At 40.5% G+C, this 22,883-nt stretch overlaps 1 protein-coding gene across 1 annotated transcript in view; it reads right to left on the bottom strand.

Annotated features, from left to right (window-relative positions):
- Window positions 1-22,883, bottom strand: part of CPA6 (carboxypeptidase A6) — a gene marked incomplete at both ends in the record, with an annotated part of 83,708 nt that overhangs the window by 19,387 nt on the left and 41,438 nt on the right. The window contains 4 exons of the mRNA XM_084260328.1: window positions 6,823-6,927; window positions 7,763-7,864; window positions 8,887-9,001; window positions 12,558-12,682. Of these exons, the coding sequence (XP_084116454.1) occupies window positions 6,823-6,927; window positions 7,763-7,864; window positions 8,887-9,001; window positions 12,558-12,682 (447 nt within the window). The remainder of the gene's footprint in view (window positions 1-6,822; window positions 6,928-7,762; window positions 7,865-8,886; window positions 9,002-12,557; window positions 12,683-22,883) is intronic.

Raw genomic sequence — 22,883 nt, 5'->3', positions numbered from 1 at the left:
GGCTCTGGTAATTATGGATAAATTTTCTGACTCCTAAATGATTAACAGTTTTGATGGAGCTCAGCAAGACCTAGAAATGATCCAGAATGTGAAGCTGTTTTCCTGACAGTGGACTTCAGCACTGGAATGAATGAGTGAGTGCTGCTCTGACTGTTGATGCAGCATGTTGCAGATGTTTTGTCCATCAGGACACAGACTATGGAATTTTGCAGAATAAATGCTACACTGCCTTTCAGCAGATCTTAAAGTAGGAATACTTACAGCTTTATGGCCTTCTGACCACATGGCCCGCACGGCACAGAAGAAGAGCCAACCCTTTTCAGCACTGACTGTCTGTGTCTCCTGCTTGGACCTGTGTCTGATCGTGCCGTTGTCCTTATTCAGCTCTGTATCTGTGTATGTGCTGTTATTTTAGGTACCCTGTCTTCACAGTCAAGCACTTCATAAACATTTCAGAAGAAGAATCTGAAGTCTTGAACCCTGCAAAATTCCTGGTAAAGACTGGTCTCTGGGGCCTGGTCCCCTAGCCGAATGGCAGGCTAATTGGCTGTATGCATCCCATCTGCATTCCACAAGGTGACTCAGTCTTGAACTCAGAATAGTGGGGGCAGATGTTGCCATTTTGCATCTTGGACAATATGTGCATCTCTTTTAGCTCATTATTATGGGGTGAAAAGATGGGATTCAAGACTGGTTTTGGCAGCAATCAATACCAAAATCAGCATTAAAAAAAAAAATCAAATCTGCCCCCAGAATTTAACTTCTTTGTCTGGGGTTACCTGTCTGCTCCCTGGGTTCACAATGAAGCACAAACACAGCACCTTGAATAATTTGAGACCTCGTATAATTGGTATAATAGAACAGCCAAATTTCAGAATTGGACTCACAAATTGATGCACACACGGCATACTAATATTCTTTTCACATTTGGGATTCTTCTGAGATGATACAGATATTATGGCCCATTTTTAAGGGATGATACAATGCTGCAGAATGAGGAGAGCTTCAGAGGTGCGGACTTGGATTCCTACTATACAGCTCCTTTCCATGCAAGGAACATTCATTGGTAATCTGGCAAGGTCAATTCCAGAACCAAACTTGTCAAGTTACCTTGATCAAATCCAGAAAGCTCAGAAGTAGTTACAAACAGTTTTCCAGCAAAGACCTTAGATATTGGCTAAGTTCTGTCCCAGATGGTAGCACTACTCATCCAGGAAAAAAACCCCACAACAGTTGCACAAAGAAAAGCGTGTAAAATGAAGTTTAAACTGACCCACATTCAAACAATATTATAATTTTGAGGAAAGTCCTCAAGATTTAAAGATTTGAAAAATATAAGAGCACAAGGAGTCTATGGAATAGCATGCCACAGTTCACACTTGAGATGCGGGTATGCTGGACCCAGTCAACATATGTTAGTTTTCCTTTTTTTCCTAAGAAGACCCACTTTTGAGGATGGGAGAACAAAGTGATGGTGGAGCATACTGCATTTCCAAAGTATGAGACAGTTTTCACCTTTATTTGAGACCCTGATGAGGCCATTCCCTTAGGGGGGTGCTAATGATCTTAATGGACATTTCCCTTGCAGTTGCCATTGCGTTCTTAGAACATTTTGTCAGGAAGTACAATCTTGAAGGGTGTTGTCATTTCACCCCAGCTGAGAGCTGAGCATCACACAGCTGCTCTCTCTAAGAGGGTGTGGGGAGGAATAGGGGAGGGGGAAGTAAGGAAGAGAAAACAAAAAAAAACCCCAAACATTGTGGGTTGGGATAAGGACAGTTTACTGGGTGAGCAGAGAGAGATATACAAGAATAACAGGACTTCATAGCAAAATACACAGAACTGGTGCTACATAATGCAGTTTCTCACTGAACTGCACAACTCAGGCTGTACGGCCCAGAGCTGTCCCAAAACTGGACTGTCCCCAAAATCATGCATCCTGAAACCAAGCCTTCTTTCCCTCCACCAGCCCCCCTTTACACTGAGCATGACATAATTGGCATGGATTACCCTCTTTGAGCAGTTTGGGTCACCCGTCCCAGCACTGTCCCCTCCCAGCTTCCTGGGTGCCTGCCCCCTGCCTTCTTGTTATCAGGGCAATATGAACAACTGACAAGTCCCTGATGCTGGGAACAACTAAAACCTCAGGGTGTTACCAGCACTGCTCTCATCCTGACTCCCAAACACAGCATTCCACCAGCTGCTATAAAGAAAACTAACTCTATCCAAGCCAAAAACAGAACAAAGGGTTTTAATTACATTTATTGAAATTTCTAATCTTGAAATACAACTTCTTGCATCAGAAACAAAGAATAGTGCACCTTAAAGTCACATCTCTTCTACTTTGTTTTCTGAAAACGTTGTATGAATGACGTCATTGACATGAATCAAATGGCAGCATTTATTAGAGGGAAGAAAGTCAAACCAGATGTAATGGGAATCCTCATCTGCTTCCACTAAAACTGAAACAAAATCTAGTTTTGATGTTAATTTGAATAGCAGCCTGTGAACCACATTTCAATTTTTAAAACAATGGTAAAATCCTAAATTGGAGGTCTGGATAATTTGATATCTGAATTCTGTTTTTCTTCTCACAATTGAACATCCAATGAAGAGGAGTTTAATATTTTTAATTAGCACACGTACATAAATACTTTTGCTAAAATGCTATAATTTGGTTTTTTTTCTTTGTTTCTATGAGGATTATTAAATTTTGGATAAATACATGTTATATCTAATATACAAATCTTGTTTCTAAAGTCTACAAAGTAGTAACACATAATAGAGTCCCTTTCTTTGCAGCTTGTAATATTTACTGACGTATTTTAATATATGATTAGATCCCATACAGTCTTTTCAAAAATGTAGGCTAATTTTTCTTTTTTCCTAACACTTTTTCTGGGGCCACAGATTCTGGGTTACATTAGATTCATTTATCTTTGCAGGATGCCTTCAAAGTAGTCTACATGCAATCAGTTCTGTTTCCTTTTACAGTTCCTCTTGCTTCTCTGCTCCACTGCAGGTCTCAGCATTTCCACTGTCACAGCTTTTTTTCCCCTCTGTTTTCAAGCTGAGTAAGGCTTGAAGTTGGGTGGGATTCCACTGTAACCTACTGGTATTCTACTACAACATTCAATGATCATGAGGTGGGGCTTGTCAGAGGCCACCATTATTGCTGACTCTGGTAGAACATCTGATTATCTTTAGCTGAGAGACTACAGGCAATCAGGGGCGCCTTCTACTGAAACAGTGATGTCGTTATTAATACCAGACCTAGGGAATACAGAGCCAATGCTACAGCTCATGTTGGAGTAGATTATAATAAAAAACCCCACAAAAAAACCCACCTCCTAAACCAAACAATAGCTTTCTCTCTCTTTTTGTTTCAAAATGCAAGTAGGCTGGTTTTGTACTTTCAATTTTATTATCACATGACACAAGACTCTCTTCTGTACATTCTCTTTCCCTTTTTAATCTTTAACTTCTACTTCTGTATCTTTCTTCTTTTTTCTCTAGTTCATCTGCCCTTTTCCTCTGACTGTTGTACTTGCCCAAATACAGACCAAACCTGCATAGCAGGCAGCCTCTTGTCTTCCCAAGCTCTAGCCTTACATCCTCACTTCACAAGTCTGATCTGGTTGTGACAAGCAGTGCAGAGTCTAGTTGAAGGCCTGTAGATAGGTGTGTGCCCCAGGGGTCAGTACTGGGTCCAGTCTTATTCAACATAATCATCAATGACCTGGAGAAAGGGACAGAGTGTACCCTCAACAAATTCACTAATGATACAAAAATGGGAGGAGAGGCCAAAACACCAGAAGGCTGATGCTGCCATTCAGCAAGATGTGGACAAGCTAGAGAGTTGGGCAGAGATGAACCTAATAAAATTCAACAAGGGCAATTGTAGGGTCCTGCACTTAGGGAGGAATAACCCCAGGAAGCAGCGCTGCAGAGAAGGATATGGGAGTCCTGGTGGGCAACAAGCTCTCCATGAGCCATCAGTGTGTTCTCAAGGCCAAGGTGGCCAATAGTACCTGGGGTGCATTAAGAGGGCCATGGCCAACAGGCCAAGGGTGGTTATTCTCCCCCTCTGCTCTGCCCTGGTGAGGCCACATCTGGAGTGCTGTGTCCAGTTCTGTGATCCCCAGTTCAAGGAGGACAGGGAACTACTAGAGAGAGTCCAGTGGAGGGCTACAAAGGTGATGAGGGGACTGGAGCATCTCTTCTATGAGGAAAGGCTGAGAGAGCTGGGTCTGTTTAACCTGGAGAAAAGAAGGCACTCTCTCCTTGTGAGAAGCTTCTACTCAGCTAACAATCCCAGATTATTTGTAGAAAGCGAGGAGCTGCTGCCCATACCCTGGCAAGCCATACTAGCAGCCAGCTGTTCAGTGGCACCTCTGCTCTGTGAGAGGTGGTGTCTCCCATTAATTGCAGTGAATTCACTGGCAATCAGAAGCTGTTGCTTCCAGAGGTGCAAGCAAGATACTGGGGGCTCCCAAGCTGTATGGCAATATCTGGTCAAGTTTATAGCACCCAGTCTTGAGCTTGAATATTAAGTGACATTCATACATAGAGGTTTTCTAAGCTAAATCACTTGAAAAGCCTAGTTGTACACGGAATTATGGATACTTCAATAAAAACAAGTGACAGAGATCACAGGGTGAAGTGAAAGCTCGATAAAATATTTCAGGCTGCCTGCACAGTGCAGGGATGTGCTGCTCCTGCTAGAAAAGAAGCTAGCATCTTAGAAATCCAATATTTCCTTTTGTTTGCCTTAAATAAATGAGCTTGTGGTGCTATTCCTTAGAGTCAACAACACGCCAGGAAAAATATGTTTCCAAGCTGACTGCCCTTTCTCAGAACTGCCTGTAAGCGCCAGGGAGGATGGAAAGTGGGCTGTCAGGCTGCAGAGGTCCTTAAGGGAGGAGTTTGTCAGCAAAAGAGAATTGCAGAGTTTGAAGCACAGAGAGACCTTCAGTTTTCTTGAACTCTTACTGCAAATGTCTAATTCATTTAATGATAAAAGCAATATGCTAGACCAAAGAACCTAAATATCTCGTGTCTCCTTCTGTCCCAGTCATTTTTAATATAATGATCGAGACTGAACACAATGTATTGTTATCCTGATGCTTTATGCTCTAATGCTGAGTTGTAACATTGCTCTAGGAAGAAAATATATGTCATTTGTGAACAAAGGCAATACATGACTGAGGTGGGCAGACAAAGGTTGCACATTCTTGTAGCTCCAAGGAACTCTGCAGAAACTTTCTTTAATTTAGTGAAAGAGTCTTACTAGCAAGTTACTCACCAAGGATCTGAAGTAACAACACAGCCCATATTCTGCCATGAGCCCTACAGAAAAATCTTGTGATTTTAATCTTGCTACCATGTGGTAGTGCTTTATGGGAAAACCTTGGTAAGGGAGATGTACCAAGGTACGTGATAGGCTTTCCCTCAAGTGCCTGTTGGTCCCAGACAACTTCCTTCCTTCCTGCTCAGTAGGAAAGCTATTCACAAATAGCTGCAAGTTTGTTCACCTTTACACTAATGTAAATCCTAATGGGAAGACACACCATCATCACACGCTGAACTTGGGAGATCATCAGCTCCTGGGTTTGGTTTCGCCTATCCGTGCATCAGCAGCCATTCTAACAGGCTCGTCCAAATTGCAGCGGCCTCATTATTTCTGTACTTGCCCTAAATGCTGCTGTGACTTCTGAGGGAAGTTTACACAAGGTTATATAGTCATCTCAGCTAATGCCTTAGGGTGTTGATGATGTAGAAGTTTACTCTCATGAAAAGCTTATAATGCCCTCATGAAATGACTTACAGGGCCAAGATCTTTCTGCCATTTGGAGACATCCCAGAAAATCAGAGGTAGATCCTTTAAATCAGAGGATGTATTAAAGCATTGTAGAATTCCACAGTGATGAAGTAGGAGAGAAGTGAGAAAACTGCATTTATAGGAAGAACCTTGCAAACAAAGCTTTTGCATCACTTATGGTAAGGGAAAAAAAGGGTATGCAAAACACTCAAGGCACATCTGTTGGATTTTTTTGAAGCCTTGTTTGATTTCTGTAAATTGCATTGCAAAATAATCTCCACTGTGCAGCTAATATTGAACCAAAGTTTGTTGGTCAAGGAGAAATGTCAAAATCCTGCAAACATATTGTGCATCTGAGGTGAATCTGAAATTAGAAGAGCCAATCTACAAAAAATGATGTACTGGACAGTGGAAAATAAAATTCCAACTACTTTGAAAAATGGCAGATGGATGAAGGCTAGACCCTAGATATCAAAGATAAAAGGAGCATAAATCCAATAAGATAAGATTACAAAAAAGACATTGGGGAAACCACTTGATATTCAGAGAATATTAAATCCATAATTTTGGGTGAAATCTGTCTATGATTTTAATTTCCTTTTCCTATGGAATTGCCAAAAAAGAAAGGCCTTTCTTAATCTCAGTCCTTAAACCAAAGATACCACTGAACTAATCTGAAGCAGTACACACTGGCACTGATTTACCTGGACAATTACCAGACTTAAAATTTCCATATTTTCAGATCTTGGAATAAATTCCTACTTTGTATCTCTGCCAATATGTGTCTGGCATATTTTTGTCCTGTGCCTAGCAGTGTCTGGCTTTTGCTATCAGCTTTGTTTATCAAGCACTTCGTGTTCTACAAATAATAATAATAATTGAAAAAACAGTATAGAATATAGTTATGGTTCTTATTAATAATATGTTAGATGGGTGATAGCAAAGCCATGATGTTTATTGAACTGGAGGAAGTGAATGACTGTAAATCATTGAACACTTACTTCTTTCACGAACCACTGGCAAAAGGCAGGTCCAATCCATTCTCTTGCGTGAATCCCACAGTCCATCCAGACAGCTTTCTTGTAGGGCCGAGATCTTTTACCTAACTTCAAGTGTGAATATTCATAGAAATATCAACATATCTCATGACATTAGTGAGTCACAATAGTAAGAAAATAACAGAATATTAGAAATATTAAACCAATTTGAATTTCTTTGTGTAAAGGAGCAGAAATGTATTGCTTTCAATGGTATGGCTGAGGTAATGATATGCAGGGATACCAAGATAATAAAGTGGATCTATGAAACAGAAAATTACAGGAAAATGAGATCTGTCAGTTCCTCTTTCATGAGGAATCATATCCTTAAATATCGCATGGAGCAGGCAGTGGGAAAACAATGCTACAGGAATAGCCTGATGAACTCCCAGTTCTGAACTCTGAGTTCAGAACTCCCCAACAGTACATGCAAAGCAAGTCCATTGAAAGTGAAATTTTTTTCACCTTGCTGGCACCCTTTAATTTGTGGTCCTAATAATGTGAGTTGAGGGCACACAGCCCTGAAATTTTGGCAATAGCTGAAGAGGAAGCATATGTAGCATGTGCTGAGATGGGTTCCAGAGTGCTATAGAGTCCCTCTCCAGCATAACTACATTCCAAGTTGTCTATAAACACAAACCTTTCCAGTTCCCTTAAATCCAAATCCTGCTACTTGAACATGTCCTGCCATTTTATCTTCAAGCATATTAAATCCAAGTGAATAGGATTTGGCTTTTAGTTAACCAGTTTTTAATTTTTTTGTTAATTAAAGATGACATTCAGAAAGATACTTAGATCTTAGCAACTTATCCTTAGGAAACACTGAAAACCTATGTCTTTGATGTACATGCCATAAGTCCCCGATTCCAGAGTTGAGTCTGATTAATGACTGTTCAATCTTTACCTTGAGTACAAACAATGGTCTCCCTTCATAGGATTTTCCAACAGAGAACATATGAACAAGATCTGAATGAGTTTTATTCAGATGATGCATCCAACTCTGGATCTGCAAATACAGAATTAAAATCATTGCTTTAATCTTTGCATTTCATAGAAAGCAACTGTAGCATATTTATTGACCTCAGTTCTCAGTCCTCTGTATCTTTTTGGATTTTCCTGTATTTTTTTTTTTTTTCTGTTTGCTTGGTTTTTGTTTCTCTCTTTGGTTGGTTGGTTTTGGGATTTTAGGTTTTGTTTTCACACTTGGACTATTGTTCGGCTCTCTCTCATAGCTCTATTGCCAGAGGCTGGATTCAGCCTTCAGTCATCCAGGATTTTTCCATTTTATTATTGGATACTATAGGAATGCAGTAGCTGTTCCTCGAAAATCTGGGGATGGGGCTAATCCACCATTCCCACTAAATATTAATGGAATGGTCCCAGAGTCTCCTTGCCAGGACACAGAATGGTGAACAGACTGACCTGCAATATTTGTTCCATGGGCACCAGATCTCTTTGAGGTGCAGCACCCGCCATGCTCAGCCTAGTGACACTGTTTTTGTGCAGACTGAAACGGTCTGTGACTGAAACAGTTGTGTATGGGAGCACACTGCGATCAACAGAAATCAGTTATCCAGATATCATCCAGGATAGTATCCCTTATATATGAGTTTGTATCTAAGTGCTTTTAAGTCTTTTGGCCTCTTGTAGAAATAGAGCACAAGAACATTTGCTCATATTGCTTACTTAAATGATTCAGTGAGACTGCACTCACTGAAAACTCTTATTCCATCAAATTCCATTAGTGTACTTTAAGAACAAAACTCAGAAGCTGTCAAAGACAGTTACAAGTAAAGATCAGCCTGGAATACAAACTTTTTTTAAAAAAAGTGTTTTAAAGAAGGTGCCTATTTTTGAAGAAGGAACATTTATAACATTTCTGAACTTCATGATCTTAAAGGTCTTTTCCAACCAAAATGATTCTACAAAGATGATCAGGCAACCATAACTTGTAGAGAGAGTGAAATCTTAGCTTTATTGAAGACAACAGTGTAGCGGATAAGAGGAACAATATGAATTTTCACATACTTCTTCCAGGGGGTGATACACTTCATAGTTATACCCAGAGAGGGACCTTCGATTCCTATGTGATCTCAGTCCAGTTTGGTTTTCTATTGCTTTCTGTAAGTCTGATATGAGAATCCTAGGTAAAAAAAAAAAAAGATAGCAGCATTACTGAAAAACTAGTAGAACTCAGAGGCTAAAGCAGAACAACAATTACATTTAGAAGAAATATAGAAGGAGTTAAACCATCCTGATGTTACTTCATCTGTTATATTTTGACAATAGAGTGCTTTGGGCTTATTTGAATATATGCTGCCAAATAAATACTCCAGCTGCTTTGAAATGTAACAGTGACTTCAAAAAGACACAATGTGCTTGTTAAGCAAATGAAAGAGAATGATGTAAATAAGGTAGCCAGTGTGAAGAAGAAGCTACATTCACTTGTTTATGGAGAAGCATTTGCTGTCTTCTTTTATAATTCAGTTATACTACACTATCATGGATCTTCAAAAACTGATTTCAAATTAAAAAAAAAGTCTTTTTAGTCTTAGAAAAACATGCACATACTTTTGGGAGTTATTGTACTGGCTTGGAACATCATATATACCTACAAGTTGTAGAGGCAAAACAAACACATGAAGAACTTGGCAGCATTATCATTCTGTCTGAAACGCAGCAAAACAACAAAGAAAGAAAAAACCTTACGTGTGGTTTGTTGTTTACAATTATCTTCTCTGCAATAGCTGCTTGCCAGTTATTTTAAAATCACTCGGGAAAAGCATGAAACAAAACTAAGTGGAAATTAAAGCTGCTTACATAAAAAGTGAGAGGTTCTTCACATTAAAAGGAGAATGCAGGAACAGTGGTGGAAGCTGAGAACTTTCCTATTTTATGGCAAAACTAAATAATGATACAAATACAGAAATATAACATAGAATACATTTTAAAAGAATTATATTGAAGAAGTTGGACCATCTATCCTTTCCCTCATACAGTGGTAGGAGCCGGGGATATTTTCACTGGCAGCAGTAACATCATTGTAAAAGTGAAAGCCATCCTTGTATACCACCTTCTCCTAAAGCAGGGCAATGTATAATCACCTTACCACTGATTCATCATTCCCATAAAGCGATGGTTACATTCAACCTTTTCAAGTTTTGCAGGCATTAGCTGCAAATGATTGGGAAAAGGTGGAAAGAAACGGCATTCACTCTGGTCCTAACTCAACTGTGCAGCAGACACCTAAAGATCTATCTAGATCTTTGTATCTATCTAGATAGACCTATCTATATATAACACCAAAATAAATGTTATCCTCATCTTCAAATGTATTAGTGAAGTAATTGCATAATTATGCATTAGATTGCCCTACAACAGCAACGTTCATTAGCAAACTAGGGACTTACAGCCTTGACTTGCTATGTCCTCTATACAGTACTGTAAAGCATTTAGTGCTGCAGTTACATTAAAGCAGTGGTTTTACTCAAGTCATTAAGGAATCTAATATGTTAAAAAATGACTTGCCTGCTTTGCTGAATTCTGATTAGTCTAAGTACTTAACAGGATCAAGCTCTGGCTGCTTGGTTTTACCATAATAGATTTAATTTCACAATTCTTGATTGTTTATATATCTGTATACCAAGTGAGATTTAGCAATCTTTCTTTACTCTGAAATGACTTTGCACTGTGTGTGTTTGTAAGACAAAGGCTCTTAAGTCCCTCAGGTCTGAATTCAACTTAAGGGCCTTTGTTCCAGGGAATTACAACCCAGACAACTTGGTGCAGGAAGAGTTTATGACTGTCTCAAGACTGTCTTCTTGTCATTAAGTCAAACACTGGGGCAGATAAGCCTGTCACAGGGCAGGGCTGGTCACCTTGTTCTTTATTAGGGCTGCTTAACGCTTCCTGTCTTTAGAAATTTGTCGTAATTTAGGCAAATGACAGTCTGTCGGGGTGAACTTTTACATGGTGTTTGCCTCAGATTTTCCAGTTCCAAAAGGGATGTAGCAACTTTATGCCTTTGCAAATAGTCTGTTCAAAACTAAAAGAGAATATTGTGAAAAAACAGCCATGAGAAAAAGAGCTGTATGAAACCTTGGCTGTGGAGCTGCACCTTAGCTCAGAGCTTTGGTGCCCACCCCAGCTGTGCTGTGGGCATTGCTGTGCCTGGCCACCTCTGCAGCCCTGCTCCTGCTGCTCCCTGGCTACATCTGTTGCTGATCTCATGATGAATCCTCTTGGCTCTTGTGGAGTTAAAGATCTCAGGAGGCTTTGTCAGGATGAACACATGTTTATGCGAGGCTTTCTGGGTTTTGCTTCTGATGGCTGGGACCCAGCGGGCAAGGAGTCTGAAACAGTCAGTGGGGAGGTGAAGAGGGAAAGCAAAGAAACAGTCTGGAGCTGACAAAATGCTGCCCAGCTTCCTTCTAAGCACACACAACCTGTGTGCCAAACATCAGAGAGGAAACTTTCCCTGAGCAAAATTAATGTCATGTTGTCTTAGTATTTGTAGCACATTATTTCAGTTAAACTGCAGAGACCCTTCGCTCTCGCAGAGACCCTGCATGCTGTGCTGTGCTGTGCTGTGCTGTGCTGTGCTGTGCTCTGCTCTGCTCCCCAGGTGAAGTTCGCAAAGTACAGAGAGTGTTTATAACACATATAAAATGGCCTTCTGTCATTTCATTAAAGGTGATTACTGTGAGCAGGAACAGCAGCAGACCTGAATACAACTGTCAGGGCCCAGTAATTAGGGGACATGTTTTGTAGTAAGCACAGGAAAACAATTACAGAAATCCCCATCTCATTTTTAAACACAAACAAAACTGAGGCAGTGTTGAGCCCACATGAAAGTGTCTCTGAACTTTGGCTACCAGGCATGTGTATTTAATTTCCAAATGTTTGGGTTTGTATTTCTAGAAAGACAATTAGTAAGAGACGATTGTTACTATAAAAAGGGGATTCTGGGTAACAGCACATATAATGTACAATATGCTTTGAACTATCCTTGTCTCATTGAGAAATAAGTATAAATAACCTCATGTAGAGCTTTATTCAGCAAATGCTTGAGAATTCAAATAACTCATCAGTTGATTATTCAGAAGCTTCAGCATCTGACTGAAAAGACTTTAATGACAAGATCATTCGTCCCATCTAGTATATCATATTTATAAATATGAAATGATAAGTATACTCCAAAAACTGTCTTGAATGCTTGTAAGAAGCACTACAAACGATATGTGATCCTTAGCATGTATTTGTTCTGTACGACTTGCACTGGGTCACGAGGAATGGAGAGTTATAAAACTAGTACATTCCTCTATAATTCATGAAGAAGGCTTGCCTCCACGCTTGCAGCACACTTGTAAACAGACCTAGCTCCTGTTAAATACAGAGAGAGGCAAAGCAGGCTGTAGAATTAGTAATTACCATCCCTCTCTTAACAGATGTGATTTCATATACATTGAAAACACTTCAGCTTGACTCCAAAGAAGGACATTTAATTAAAACTGCCTGCCTGTGGGAGATTTTCTGTTCTCCCATTAAAATGGTTGTTTTCTTGGCAATGCCTAGCTGTCTGCCAGTCTAATTGCTATGATGTGGAACGTATTTTCAAGTGCACTTGGCTTGGTAGATGCAGTCCTGCCTTGGAGGCCGGATCTCTGGAGCGAGGCACAGAAAGCGAAGCACAGGCTTACGTGTACTGGATGTTTGCTTGCTGGAGGTAGGGCAGCAGGCTTCGGGACGTGTTCTGTGGTATTCGCACGTCGGTGACTGCACCTTCGACGATGTGGAAGGGGCTGCTGGGCTGCCACAGGTCCACCTATAGTGCAGGAACCAACCTGTAATTCATATGCATTCAGTGGAGGTGGGGAAATCCAGGAGATGGCACGCTTGAAGCTATGTAGGCAAACATGCGAGGCATGGTATAGGCAGTAAAGCTACTGGCTGGTCCAGCTCAACATCTATGCTAATGGAGCAGATTTTGAGGAATGATTGCATCCAGCTTACCACAAGTCTCATGGGACATTTGCCAAAGGGAAGAGAAAAAGGTCTCAGGAATGTGCCTCCTCAAACAGCTCAAACCAAAAGCCACCTCGTATAACTTCCTGCGCCTCCTCAGACATTCCCTATGTGTTAGCTCCTATGGAGTCCATGAGTCTTTTTTTCACAAGGTATTTTTCTATGTTCAGTAGGGCAGCAAAAGAGCACTAAAGGGAGGTAGAAAGCATAGCATATACCAGAGTTGTTTCAAAGTGATATTTTGGTCTTGTTAATGAACAGATCAGAGGTCAGTAACAGGTCACCAAGACTCTGAAGGAAGCTGTGATGTACCCAATAATTTTATATGAAATTACAAAATAACAGGATTAAGGTACTAAAATTATTACAATATTGTAAAAAATGATACCTACTAAATGATACCACAATTATTAACGTGCTAAGAGATGCTTCTTGCCCGTTTTTACAGTCTTTGGTTTCCAAATCTAAGATACACTTGGAAATTTTAGCCCAGAACACGATTTTATAAGAAAGCAAGAAAGTTTGCAATCAGGGATTTGAAACTCAGTGTTCTGCACCCTGTAGCAAATTGGTCTTGTACTGCTCAGCTGTGCCAACACCAGATGTACAGACTCTTAACATGAAGTGAGAGCAGTTCCTCCTCCACCAGTTCAAAGCCAGTGGCCAGAACACGAGTTAACAAACCTCTTCCCAGAGCTGCTGGGTAGTCACGGGAGACTAAGGAAAAGAACCTCAGCATTAACCTCTGCCTCTGGCAAATATTCATGTCAAGATCCACTGCCCTTAAAGATACTTAAGTTTGTCAGCTGAACACAAAGAAGGAAATTTTGTAGGGACTAACATGCACCCATATTTCTTAAAGAGAATTTCAAAGGAACTGATAAACATTTTCTGATGTTTATTACAATCAGTTATGCAAGGCTGCGTCCATGATACAACTCATGACTGTCCCTTGCCTTACTTGCTGTCCAGGTTTCTAATAAGGCTTTTGTGATCTAGATTTAAAAGCTCCTAACTTCTTCTATGCCATATGAGCTATTTTGGAAATATCTAAGGTATTTTAGGTCCCTCCAACAGGGAATCAGTTCCCACCATTTCTCAAATGGCTCTGAGTGAGAATATTCTGATTACCAAGAAGGCATCTGACACTGAACCTGGGGCTACCTCTTCAAACAGTAGTGACTTTAGTCCAGTTAATCCAATTAAATGCCTGCTACTTTGGAAGGAGAAAAAGTGAAACACAGGGGCAGCCTCTTCTATTCCTGCCAAAACCCCTCTTTGTTTCATGCTGCCACAATATGGTCTGTGGATCCGTGTGATAGTGGTGGGTGGGCGCAGCATCTTTTGAAGTCTAACACCAGGACTGGCAAAGTTCACGAGGCTTGTGAAGCTGACAGCAGCTATGACAGATGGTCAGTAGAAACCAAACTCATGAATTAAATGGTGCTAAATGCTGCTTATAAATAAAGATCCCCTCACTGCGCTAACACCTTATGTTTGTTACTTTATCTATCTTTTGTATTTTGATTAATTATAGGCATTCAGTGAAATTTCCCCCTAATTCACCATGGTTGATATCACACATGGTTAATTAGAAATGTGTATTTGACTTTTAAAAATTCATGCCTAAAAATACATGTCACAGCGGGTAAATTTGTTGCTCTTGGAGTAACAACATATCAACCAGCTCAGCCTGAGCCATCTTTATAAAAATAACAACAAATTGTTATACACAAGCTGAGACAAACTGAAGGGAAGTGTCTCCTGGCCAACTGCATTATCTAAGTACATATAATTGGAAATGGAAGTTACAAAAATGAAAGAAAATCACAGTTGAGATACATCTGAAACTTTTTTTTTTTGTTCTTGATAGTTACTCATTTAATTTTGGTGAGTTTCTCCATCACTGTGGAGGGGATAAACCAACCAATAGTCATACAATTGGCTACAACAACACAGAGCTTTTTAATTTCCAAAGTATTCTAACTGTTCCTCACATTACTGGCTACAATGGAATCTTGAGACCAGAAGAAATCTTCTTTTAACTAATAAAATCAGCTGTATATTGCACACCACTATCCTCTTTTGGCAAAAATGTAATATTTCACTACTGGCATTGTCTTGGAAGTGAGACAAAAGAATCCCATTTTTAGATTGCAAATGGCTCCTCTTCAGCTCAGGTCCCTATTTGGGTAGTTTGGTTTCATTTGACTCCCACTTCTTATGCTTTGCAATGTAAACAAAGTATTCAGTGCTCCTCTGGGAGATGTTACCTGTGCTGTCCAAAGCACCACTTCAATTGCTGACATGATTTTGCTTTAGAAAGCATATAACAAGAAACACATTTCTCCAACAGACATCTTATTTATAGCGCAGCTTTCAGTTTGTCCTTGGTGTGACACAGAGACAGCACATGAAAACTGACAAACAGAAGATGGATTTCAGAGCCGGCATGTTTGGACTGAGCAAATCCAGCTATCTTTTACTCACTGTCAACTTTATGAGACTTCATTATTGCATCTCCCATGGATACTGAGAGCTCCGTTGGAGTCATCGCTCTTCTTTCAGCATCATTCCTCTGGCAAGCATGCCTCAGATTTCCACACTGGTCTCCGCTGGCTAGTGAGTGGTAGTGATATTTATTGTTCTCCTAGTCTATCTACTAGCTGTGACAGGGTGTTGTTATCCCCATACATTAAAGGTTAGCTAATATAGACAGTGTACCAATCAGTGCCAAAGGACATTTATTTGCTGTGTGGTTGATGGGATTTGCTCGATAGGTTAAAGATTCTCCAGCTACCAAAACATACTTATGCACATATCCTACAGAACCCCCTGAATGCTCAGCCAAATATCTGAACCTCAAACTTCACTTGATATCTTGAGAGGAAAAGAGATATGCCTTAGGAGTATATCTGCAAACCTAAATACTCTTGTGTCCTTTGTCTGGGCCTTGCAGTACTGTCTCCTTTGCTCATCTTTTCTGTCAGGCAGCAGGTTGTCTTTAGAAGGTCTTGGGATGTTTTAAGCCTCTGGACAATAAGCAGAGCCCAGGCAAGATTTTTCATCAGGCTCAGACTTGTGACCTGGAGAGCAACTACTCAGCACCTACAGCTGCACCCAGGTGTGACTCTCTAGGCACCTGTTCTCAGGGATAGCAGTGGCTCCACAGATGCCCAGCAAATGCTCTTTCTCAGAAACTCACTGGAGGCACGAGCATCCTGACTTGCCTTTTAGGAGAAGAAGTGGTATGTAAAAGCATAGAGACTGCCCGCTTTACCATTGGGGATTTAGGCACATTATTGTTTTATTTAACAAAGAAGGTAGAAGAGATTATTAATCATGATTACATAGTATTCTTTTTTAACTGCATATTCTTCTTTCAGTCTCAGTTGTCCCATAAAAGTCCCTGGGATTCAAGTTGTGCTTAGGAAAGCCAACACTCCTTGGGTTTCCTTGTAGACAGTTTCTGTTTAAACTGAGGTGTTGAAGACAGCTGAGACTATAAATGTATAAACTCTTGCCTGGACACCTTCCAAGCTACAGCAGCCCAGAACTCATTAGTCATGTCCCTAGCTTTTGGTCAAATGCTGATGAAAAATCAGTGCAAAGCAAAGGGACAAATATTTTTAAAAGATTTGGGTGCTGAGTTAAGAGAAATGGGGATTTCTTCCAAAATTAAAAATTTGACAAATAATTTTTGAAGAATACAAACATTTTGTTGGTATAATTCTACAAATCACAAACCGTGTACACAAAGCTCTGTTGCCCTGCCAAGACAAAAACCAGAGCAAGGGGGTTATTTTCTTCACTAGTAGTTCCAGGTTTTCCTCCAGTTTGTTCTGTGCCTGTGGAAAGGGAGTGTGAGAAGAAAGGAAAAAGCCTTGCTTTTCCCCAGGAACACACTCCTGGCTGCATAAATGCCACAGTCTTTTTTTTTTTTTTTCATTCAAGTCACTGAAAGAAAATTAGTTTCTTTAAACCACAGGGCTTAGTCTGGCTTGTACTTTGTAATTAAAACCACTTTCTTGGGCACTAGCCTCCAGTTGTTCCTCACTACCCTTTCATAAATGGGTATTTAATTTCTTCTACTTAGTCTGAAAGGAAGATGCTTAGTGCTCTCATCAGCTGTGATCGTGTATCAATGAAAAGAGATGATTGATGCTTGTCACTGAAAATAACTAGAATAACTCTGCCATAATTTACACTTGCTATCTGGACAAAATTGTTTATATGATTTATCTGTGTTATACCCCATGAAGACAGTAATTTTGTTATGCTTTATTACCTAGCAATTCCAGTTTTTATACTTACTGAGTTGAATACAGCAATACATGTGCCAAAGCTTGTCCTTGCCCTTAATATCTATGAAAAGATTTCTTTGAGAAATGCTGTTGACTGTAAAGTTCAGAATATAATTATTGCTATGATGCCATCAGATGAAATGACTTTGGCATTTCTGAGGCTCTTGTAAAAGGGAATTTGCAGTCAGTAATGCAAGCAGTGATGAGCTCATGAGCTCTATCAGCATGTCATGGGCTCTTTCAGGATGTAAGGGCTTTCCATTTACATCCATATGCTCCTGAGTAGACACATAAGCAGTCCTGGAACTCATTAAATATGTTTTCAATTAGAAATCAGATAGTAGAAGGTAGGGAACAGAAGTAGAAGCGGCTGTAGTTTCACTGATGCTGTCAGAGGTCTGATTATCAGAGGCTTCATCACATAACACGAGAAAGCTGCGTGCGTGTACGTATGTACACAAACACCCCTCGCTGGCACAGACACAGTGTGCAACACAATTTTAGGCTTCTGTTAGTACATTTGCGAAGAATGAAGGAGGAATGATGCCAGTTGACCATAACACTGGTGGATAATTACAGCTGTGCTGCAGTTCGCCTGGAAAGAGTAGAATTCCATCTCTCTAATGTCATCACCCTTGCAAATATTTTCAGGATCAGGACCGATTTCATCTTGATTTGCTTCTGCCAGTTAAGGAATTTAATTGACAGTCCTGGCTGCAAATCTCCTTCAGCTGCCCTTTATATGCAGCAAAACCGCCCAGTAACAATTAAATGTGGGATTCCCTGTGCTTTCTAGAAGGACTTACAAGGTAGTCCTAGTTGCTGGTGCAAAGTAATTTAAGTTTCTGATTGAGCACACTAGACATTTAATTGGGTCTAACTTTTCAGTGTTTATTTGCTCTTCAGTGAGGCTGGTAAGAGTAATTGTGCCAATAAATTGGGATTGATTCAGGGGGCTGCAGCAGCCATAACACTGGCAGGAACAGAATGCGAACAATGCAAAGATTGAAGTTTTTACTTCTGCAGATCTTTGTGGAACTATAACATGGTAATGTTCTTGCCACTCTACTTGCACTGGTATAATTTTACACAGGGTCCTCGACTGCAGAAATGAACTCATAGGTTATTCCTCAAGAGAGTCACTGAGGAAAAACTCGTGCACAATTATACGGTAATTGAATATCCATTCTTACAAGTACAGATGCCACTGGGTAAGCATATTTGAAAGAAGTGAAACAGTCTTTAACAGACTCGTTAGAAAAAACCACAAACAATCTCCTATTTTGTTTCTTATTAAACTACTCATGGCTTGGTTCATTTTGTAGGTGTTGCTGCACTGCATGAGAAATGGAAAAATAAGCCTGATCTGCTCCCACTGGGGCTGTGCTGATGACTGCTGAGCTCAGACTCATGAAGCCTCCTCAGCAACAGGGGAAGCATATTCCTCCCATCTCAGGTCTGCTGCATCTACTTTTAGGGGGGTTGGACTCAATGATGTCTTGAGGTCCCTTCCAACCCCTACAGTTCTGTGTATTCTGAGAACAATACACTCACTACCTGGGCTCTCCTGTTTTATCTTTCACCTTCCTACTAAAGTTTTCCTGGAACAACATTTTCCTTTTGAACCTGGAAAGTGGTTTACAGATATGTATTCTGCTGTACTGGTGAATAGCCTCTGTTGTCACCTGATGTTGCCCATGCATCTGAAATATTCTATGTGTTTCTGACTGGAACCCTAACTATGAGTTAGGGTAAAATCTGGACTGATGACTAAAGCACCTGGCTATATAGACGTATTTGCTGTATGTGCAAAGTAAAATGCACACAGCCATGGCCATTGAGTTAATTGTCTCCTGCAAAGTAGGAATAGCTCCATTTGGGCTGACAGGCTTTCTTATTGCATTTTCAGACGGGCTTTTGTTTTCTGAAGCCTTTTTCAGTGTTTGCCTATGGAGCTGTACACTATCAGATTTATAGCCAAGTGATCTTTTTCCCCTATGAGATATTTTTCTGATTCCTTGAACTGCAATGACAGGATCAATTCAAGGATTACAATGGATAAGCAGCTGCTGAGGGGCTAGAAAACAAACAAAAGGGAATGGAGTTGTGGCTTCCAGGCCTTTAGGGCTGGCTCCTCCCAAAGTTAAAACATTGCCTGGCTGTGCCCAGGAATTTCTTTTGTAAAAGCTACTGAAGAATGAGTAGTCTAACTCTATTATGCCTGGAATGTTCACAGAGCAGCAGCTTCTTTACTACCTATACAAACAACCCCAATGCCAGTCAGGCATATGTGACAAAAAGTGCTTGTAGACCACCGATGGAGTAGAAGATACCAGACAAGGATCAAATGAAGTAGTGCTTCAAAAATAATGCTTACAAAGGAAAATTCCAGAGCAGATAAACAGAATCTGCTGGGTCTGAGGACTTGAGTAAATCCCAGATTCTTTGCAAATCACATGAGAATGTGATATTTGTTTCTGGCAGTCAGGTCCAACAGAATTAAAAACATGAAAAAGACTCATAAATCAGCAAAAGGCCCCTCAAATTGTCTCCTAAACAAGAAAAAGCAGGAGACAATAGCCAATCACTGCACAGGTGTAAGAGGCAGAGGGACAATGGATGGACAAGAGAGGTCCTGTGGGACAGAAAGCTGGCAGCTCTGTAATACTCTGGTCACTGTGATACTCTCATCATACATATTTCTATTCCATTTCTTGATTAATGTAATAATTTGCAAATGATTAGCATGAAATAATGAACCCACATAAAAGTATTTCTGGTCTCAAATACTGGGTTAGGTATAAAGATTTGTACTGTATCTATAAAAAATTGTAAGAGCAAAGGGCTGCAGTGGAACCCTGGAGATTTAAGATTGGTGTCTGTGATGCTTTGGAGCAGCAGCTAATCCAGAAACCATGACAGTGATCCAGAGCTAGAAAAATAAATAACTCCATGAGTTTTTACTTGAATTGCTAAAGAATTTACTGCATTTTAGTAATGCAACATACTTGTCATCTTACATGAAAGTTGGAGGACGAGCTCCACCATCATTAACCCAGTCATACTCACCACCTGCCATAGTCACCACTATACCTGATCCCATGGTCTTTGGCACAGGGACTGTGCAAAAGGCATTCAAGGATATGGGGTAGTGCTGCTGGTGGGAAGCAGAGTTATCAGGCTCTTATTTTTCTTTCTCCAGAGAAACTGAAAGAAACTTGATGTAGGAACATGTTGGAGACAAAAGATACATACTGATGGCATCTCCCAGCTCCTACTACCTTTGTCACTTAGATGGGGAACAGAGGGAGGAGACACTAGTTTCTGGTTTCCACTGTCTCATTTATTACAACCTCATACGCATATTGCCCTAAGAAACAGTTGCAGACATGGCAATGCAATGTGTAAGAACTCTCTGAGCACTTGATCTGGATAGACAGTGGTACTGTGGTCCCAGAGGGGGGCAGCTGGCAGAACTAACATTAGGAACCCTGTCCTGCCTGGCTGGGACATGAGGGGTCAGGGCCAGAGACACCTGCTGCTTTGCAGGCTGGGATGGTGGCTGATCAGAGTCAGCACATTTGTGCTTCCTTTTTGCTTCATTGCTGCAGATGAATTTATTGGCTGAATACATGTAAGTTTAAGCAGCTTTATAGAACTCATAGTAGACAAATTTTAAATCTCTGAGGCTGGGTATTTTTACTGGCAGTGCAGGTTTCCATGTCATGTTCACCCTGTCAGGGAAAAAAAGCAGTATTTTGTCACCTACAAGTTAATTGAACCAGCCAATGAAGGAATCAATTTATAATAATGATTAATAACAAAGCACTGTGGGCAATGGAGCTACAGACCAAAACTAATTTGTGGAAATTACTCAGCAAGTGATTATGACTAATGTGATTTGCCTTTGGGCAATTCATGAACCAAAAGTTAAATGTGTGGAATGAAACATTCATTATCCATTATTCACTCAGCACAGGCAATGGCATCTGCACTGTAGCAGAACCTATACACTTCAGACAGGTTTCAGGGGGTTATTACACTAAACATTATATGGACTTTTTTTTCTTTAAAAAAAGGCAAATATTCCTCCTAAGGAGCTCCAGATGCTAAGTTTAAAAAGTCTTAAGGGACTACACTTTCTGTAAATGTGTATGAGTTAGTCTTACAGCTTGGGTATTGGTCATAGAGCAGTCCTGTTTGAGAGGTTTCACAGAATCACAAGGTTGGAAGAGACTATTGAAGATCATCAAGTCCAACCATTCCCATCCTATGCTAAACCATATCCCTAAGTACCTCATCAACCCTTTTTTTGAACACATCCAGGGAAGGTGACTCAACCACCTCCCTGGGCAGCCTGTTCCAGGCCCTGACAACTCTTTCAATAAAAACTTTTTTTCTAAATCCAATCTAAACCTGCCCTGGCACAGCTTCATGCCATTTCCCCTTGTCCTATCTCCATGCAGACTAAAGCCCCTGCGTAGTCATTACCTTCTGTGAGTTCTGTCACTTATGCTGTGGCTGAATTGCCACTGCTGCCCAAGTTAGTTAGTGGAGACATATTCTAAGATACCTCAAATACATCAAGACATGTAGCCAATTCCAGGATAATCCTTCAAGGTGTAGGTTTCTGTAAGTGCACATTCAAGAAAGGACTCCTTTTGTGTCAGATCCTTTTCTCAAAAGGGATGGACCTTGCAACCTGCAGACTTCTACAGCAGTGGCTTCAGCACGGCAGAAGCCAAAGCTCTCCCCACTTCATTCCCTGCTGCCCTGATGTCTCCTTCTTTTCCCTGGATCAGGTGTGGCAAACAACAGCTATTTTCATTCTGGAAGGATGTAGCAGATCAGTACAATCCCACCACTTTCCCACATAGGGCATTTTAAAAACGTCATCTGCCATGGGTTATCCTTAAGCAAACCTGTCAGCACTGGGCTCAATTTATATTATTACCATGAAATACAGTGCCCCTAGATGTCAAAGAGATCCCTGTAGCTTATCAGACCCCAGAAACCAGGCAGCTAGAGCAGACTTTAAATGACAAAATCTGCTCGGGAAAAATCAGTGGTAAAGCTGGTCATTAAGAAACAGGCAGATAAAACAAACTGAGTGAAATGATAGGTTGCCACTCTTTCTAGATTATTTTCCTCACAACTGTTTTCCCTTTGTTGAAATTAGTGGGCTATAGGAAGGGGTATCTTTGCACTTGCCTTATTCTCTGCCTGACACTGAAATACATTCCTTTGCAATAGGACCATCGGGACAATTTCCTCAAACATGTTTGTGATGAAGCTCTTCAGAAGGATATACTCATTTAAACTGGACAGAGATGAGTCTTCCTTTTAATGCTTTGATTATGGAAAATAGGGCAGGGACAAAGGCTACGTGATTCTGCCTTACAAGTGTGGATTTTAAAGGCAGAAGGAAACTGCTGGAATAAATACAGAACACCATGAGTCCATGATAATGCTCCCTCCACCAGACACAGTGAGGAGGGAGCCTGGGACAGGAGGGATTGTCTCTTCTTTCCCTCGCCAGTTCCTGGATAGTCTGTTGTATGCAAGGAAATCCTGCAACAAGAATACAATCCATTTGTACAGAACCTACTCTGTGTTTGCACTGCCCTGGGAATTTATTCAAAACTTTTAAGGTGTGCATGGATCACACGGGGGGGAAACTGGTCTCCCCAAACTTGA

Source organism: Gallinula chloropus, assembly GCF_964237585.1.
Source record: "Gallinula chloropus genome assembly, chromosome: 2".
Taxonomy (NCBI): domain Eukaryota; kingdom Metazoa; phylum Chordata; class Aves; order Gruiformes; family Rallidae; genus Gallinula; species Gallinula chloropus.
This window is presented reverse-complemented; position numbering and strand designations above follow the sequence as displayed.